This window comes from Bison bison, unplaced genomic scaffold (genome assembly GCF_000754665.1).
Source record: "Bison bison bison isolate TAMUID 2011002044 unplaced genomic scaffold, Bison_UMD1.0 scf7180017864154, whole genome shotgun sequence".
NCBI lineage: Eukaryota > Metazoa > Chordata > Mammalia > Artiodactyla > Bovidae > Bison > Bison bison.
Window position 1 is genome coordinate 237,609 of NW_011494726.1, and position 5,010 is coordinate 242,618.

At 44.2% G+C, this 5,010-nt stretch overlaps 1 protein-coding gene across 1 annotated transcript in view; it reads right to left on the minus strand.

Annotated features, from left to right (window-relative positions):
• Nucleotides 1-5,010, minus strand: part of PABPC1L (poly(A) binding protein, cytoplasmic 1-like) — a 24,954-nt gene that overhangs the window by 5,488 nt on the left and 14,456 nt on the right. Inside the window, exons 11-13 of the mRNA XM_010841005.1 lie at nt 4,970-5,010; nt 4,571-4,666; nt 7-188 (exon numbers count right to left, since the gene is read on the minus strand). The exon at nt 4,970-5,010 is cut by the window's right edge and continues 2 nt beyond it. Of these exons, the coding sequence (XP_010839307.1) occupies nt 7-188; nt 4,571-4,666; nt 4,970-5,010 (319 nt within the window). The remainder of the gene's footprint in view (nt 1-6; nt 189-4,570; nt 4,667-4,969) is intronic.

The window sequence follows — 5,010 nt, forward strand, 5'->3', positions numbered from 1 at the left end:
GAGAGGCGCTGCATGTACTGGTTGGTCAGGATGGCCTTCCGCTCTTCCTTGCGCTGGGCCAGCGCCACGTACAGTGGCTTGGTGCCCACGATGCGCCCGTTCATCTCTGTCACGGCCTTGGTCGCCTCTTCTGGAGAGGAAAAACACACAAAGCCAAACCCTTTGCTGTGGCCACCCTCTGTCATCACCTAAAAGCAAGACAAGACAAGGGCTGCTGGGGGTGAAGAAGGAAGAATCCTGGGGTCAAGCTCCCCTCCCTCCCCTGGGGAGGAGGCTGCCCTGGTGCAGAGGGCACCCAGAAGTTGCAATTGATGGAGGTCCTCTCACCCTTAAATTTACTGAGGCCCACCGCATGCCAGATGCTTGACAGGCCTTCTCATTTGACAGGCAGAGCCACCTGAGCGGGGAGGCATGGCCACTCCCACTTTACAGGTGATGGAAGTGAGGCTCAGAATGACTTGTCCAAGACCAGCTCACCTGCTACCTGGGGGCTGATCCTCAGTTACTAGACCATTCCCCAGAGTTAGTGAGAATAGGTGCATTTCAGAGTTCATTTTGACCTCTAAATTTTCCTCCTAAAGATTTTCCTGGGACTTTCCTGGTGGTCCAGTGGGTAAAGAATCCACCACACAATGCAGGTGATGTGGGTTCAATCCCTGGTCAGGGAACTAAGATTCTCACATGCCTCAGAGGTACTAAGCCCATGAGCTGCAACCACAGAAGCCACAACTAGAGAGCCCATGCTCTGCAACTAAGACCCAAAACAGTCAAATAAATAAATAAATATTTTAAAAAAGATTTTCTTAAGTAGTGATGGAAAGCTGCTTTAAACTGTTACTATTTCTGCCTTCATCAGCAAGGCTATAATGAAGTGGTTCAATAGTTTGGGACAGGTTAAAATTTAGGGGCAGGGTTCCTCAGCAAGGCTACTATCTTAAACCTTTTGGTGGGCGTCACTATGATGAAAAATCTGTATTTCAACTACTCCCTGGGTTTCATTAAACTACCCATATAATTCTTTAGTTCATTTGTGAATTATGGACAAAGTAAGATGCTCTTAAGAGCTGTAGTTTCTAGAGACTCCATTAAAGGGATTTGTATTGAACACGAAAATAATTTGAATTGTATTTTTGGTGCTTTATCATGTTGATTTTCTTTGCAATAGAAACAAAAACCTATTATGAAAAAAAAAAAAGAATAACTTGTCCACGGTCACCCAGCCAGAGGGTCACACATTAGCCACAACTCAAACCCAATGCACAGTGATGGAAAACCTCCACTGCCTTGGCAAGGCATGAGCCAAGTTCTTTGGAAATCTCAGGAAGAGGTTCTTAGTCTTTTTTTTCAAACTGTTAAAGTAACCTTTCTGGGACTTCCCTGCTGGTTCACTGGCTAAGACTCTGTGCTCCCAATTCTAGGGGCCCAGGTTTAATCCCTAGTCAGGGAACTAGATCCTGAATGCCACAACTAAGACCTTGAGCAGTCAAATAAATACATATTTAAAAAGAAAAAAGAAGCCACTTTTCCAACCTGGTTCGTATCAGTCGTAAAGGTGATATTTAAAAAAAAAAAAAAACTTTTCTATTGTGGAAGGACTTCAGATTTATAGAAAAGCTGCAAAAACAGTACAGACTTACATACATACCTTTCACCTAGCTTGACAAACGTACCATGTTAACATGGGGACAAAACTACAATATCAACTGATTGGGACAATACTATGAATTATTATCTACAATGCTATTAACTGAACCACAGATTTCATTCCGATTTCACTGGCCTTTCTAACATTTCTCTCTCCCAAGATTCAATCCATATTGCATTTACGATTCCTGATTTTTTTTTTTTAGGGTTGAGACACTGGCCTGACTCCTTGAGGACCTGAGCTGAGAACATTGTAAATCTGCTCTATTAGAGCCCACACCCTAACATCAGTGACTTTCAACTGCACTTTGCTACCCATTCATACAAGGCCTTGACCTGAGCGTTCACAGATCCCCTCAGAAAGATCACTGGATAGAAATCTAGGGGTCTGTGAACTTCGATGGGGAAAAAAATGGTGTATTTTCACATTAGCATTTCCTTCTATTCTGAATATAGGCAAAGAAAAAATAAAGCAGCATTAGCTGTGCAGACTTCGTCAAGAGGAATATTTTCCTATCACATTAATTATTGCTGCCCTTGATCTTTTAGGCTCATTGCCAGTTCACGAGTCTTACAATTGTTTTTCTTTTGGCCATGCCACGTGGCTTGTGGGAATCTTGGCTCCCCGACCAGTGATTGAACCTGGGCTCTCAGCAGTGACAGCGCAGAGTCCTAACCACTGGACAGCCAAGGAATTTCCCCAGATCTTAGTTGGTTTTTTTTAGGTCTTATAGCTTGAGGCATTACTAAAGAAGTACCTACTGCTGTCACCTTAGTATTTTAACAAATATATTTCAATACAGCTGTTTTTTGTAATCCTATGAATTTTCTTTCATGCATTTAAAAATATCTTCAGAAGGGGTCCATAAGCTTTATCAGACAGCCAAATTTTCTTGGCACAAAAATAGTGTTTTAACAAGTTAATAAGAACTCCTATTAGGTAGTTTTAAAAAGAGAGAAAATTATATGATGAATACTTATGCAGAGCTCTATCATCTCATTTTCAAGCACTATTTTATAAAATAGAAAATAAATTATATAAGTCTATGTAAGATTATATAAAATTCCCATTTTATAATCACCCCAGTGTGCCCCATCTCTAAGCAACCCAGATTTTAACAATTCCCTTCAATTCAAGAGTTCCTCAAGGAGTTCAGTGAGCCTCCTGAAGTTATATGAAAGATGTGTAAACAATTAGGTCATGATTTCACTACCTATGGAGGGCAGGTGCTCCACCTGCAGGCCTTTTAGTTCTTAGGACACCTCTCAAAGTAGGTAGTATGACCCCCATATTTTACAGATGAGTAAGTAAACCAAATGGCTTCCTCCAGGCTCTATAACTAGTTAATGCTAGGACTGGGCTTTAGACCTAGTTCTGATTAACTTTAAAATCCCAGCTTCCAACCACAATACTATATAAAGTATGCATTTGCCATGAAAGAGGGACCAGAGCTTTATATAAATCAAATTTATCAGCTTACCAATTGTTCAATTGAATCAGAGTTACTGGTGTTTAATTCACATGTCCCATAGCTTTCTATCACTTTTTTTTTTGAGAAAAGGTCCTTAACTCAAAAACTGTTAGAACCTTGTCCCCAAATACCAGGCTCCCTGAAGAACATTTAAAAAGGGTTCAACAGGCAAAAGAACTTCTAGACCACTTCCTAAGAACCCAGCTATCACACTACATGTGCAGGTCCCAAGGCCCTCACCCACACTGATCTGTTTGGAAAGTTCTTCATTCCCACCTGCAGCTCCCTACCTCTTCACAGCCAAGGCAAATGCTGCTGCCACTGCCACTTCTTACAGGAAGTCCTCCTTCCTGTTCTATTAAGCTACCACAACTCTGACTCCTATACTGACCTCACCCCCACCACACCGTATAGTTGACTTGAGTTAGTGATGCATCTGACTTCCCCACAAGACTATAAGCTACTCAAGAGCAAGGACTACATCTGACTTATTTCTGTGTGCTCCCCACAGGGCCTGGCAAAACAGCAGGTGCTCAAGTATGGAATGAATGATCACTGTGTCTTTCTTTTTAAAAATAATCTGGGGAGGGACTTCCCTGGTGATCTAGTGGTTAAGAATCCACCTTGCAATGCCAGTGACACAGGTTCGATTCTTGGTCAGGGATCTAAGATTCTACATTCCTTGGGGTAACGAAGCCTGCCAACTGCACAACTGAGCCTGCATGCCATAACTACAGAATCTGTGCACCACAAAGACCCACATGCCACAACTAAGATTTGAGACAGCCAAATAAATATTTTTTAAAATCTGGGGAGCTTTTAAAATTAAGATGCCCAGAGATCTACATTCAGGTTCTCTAACTTGGGTGTCTACATTAGAGTTCTCCAGGGGATTTTAATGAGAAGCCAGGGTTCAGAACCATCCAGGGAGCCCATCACCCTCATCTTACAGAAGAGGCTAGAAAGACACCTGCTCAAGGTCACAGAGCCAACATCACATCTCTGATGCTAAGAGAGCTGAGCACACAGCAGGTGCTCAATAAATAGTGAGCAAAGAATGATGTAAGCCAACTCTTTCATTTTCCGTATGGGTAAACTGAGGCCCAGAAAGAGGTTATATCACCGGCCAGGGCCAGACAACAGAAGTCAATGGAAATTCTGAGGCATAAATTTCTGGTATCTGGCATACAGTAGGCACTCAATAAATGCTTGTTGAATGAACCTAGGTTACAGTGAACCCCAATAAGTCCAGCTGTGTGAGTGGGACTACATTTCTACCCTCTTCCCCTCCAGTCCAGATAAGATGCAGATAAACAAGCTTCAGTGGGGTCAGACCCAGTTCCCACTCCAAAAGGAGCGGCATAGCACCACCAGCTCCCTGAAAGCCACAAGGCAGGGCCAGTGAAGATGGGAGGGAAGGCTACGGGTCCTCTGTGGGAGCCCCGGGCCCTGACCTTGGCACTGGTGATCACTCCATAGGGAGAGAACTCTTTCCTCAGTTTCTCATCATCTATGGAGTCATCCAGGTTCTTCACATACAAGTTCACGCCCTAGAAGGAAAAGGATACCTGCTAGACACGCCTCTTCCCCTCCAAGTCCCAGAATGCCTTGGGATGGAAGGAGGGGCTTATAGGGCTCCACCCACCAAGCCTCCAGTTCCCAGCAGGCCAGCGCCCCGGGCACCCCACCTATCACTCAGCCAGCCCAGCACCTAGAAGCTGCAACCCCTTCCCCCTCACCCCATCCCCAAAGCCAAGTTTCCGGAAGTGGGACTGCTGGGGGTGGGAGCCACATTCAGGGCGGCACACACACTGTCACATCGAAGCAGCTGCCCTAGGAAACCTGACCCTCACCTGGTAACGGGTCAGCCGGTCCTGCTTCATCTGCTCGAACC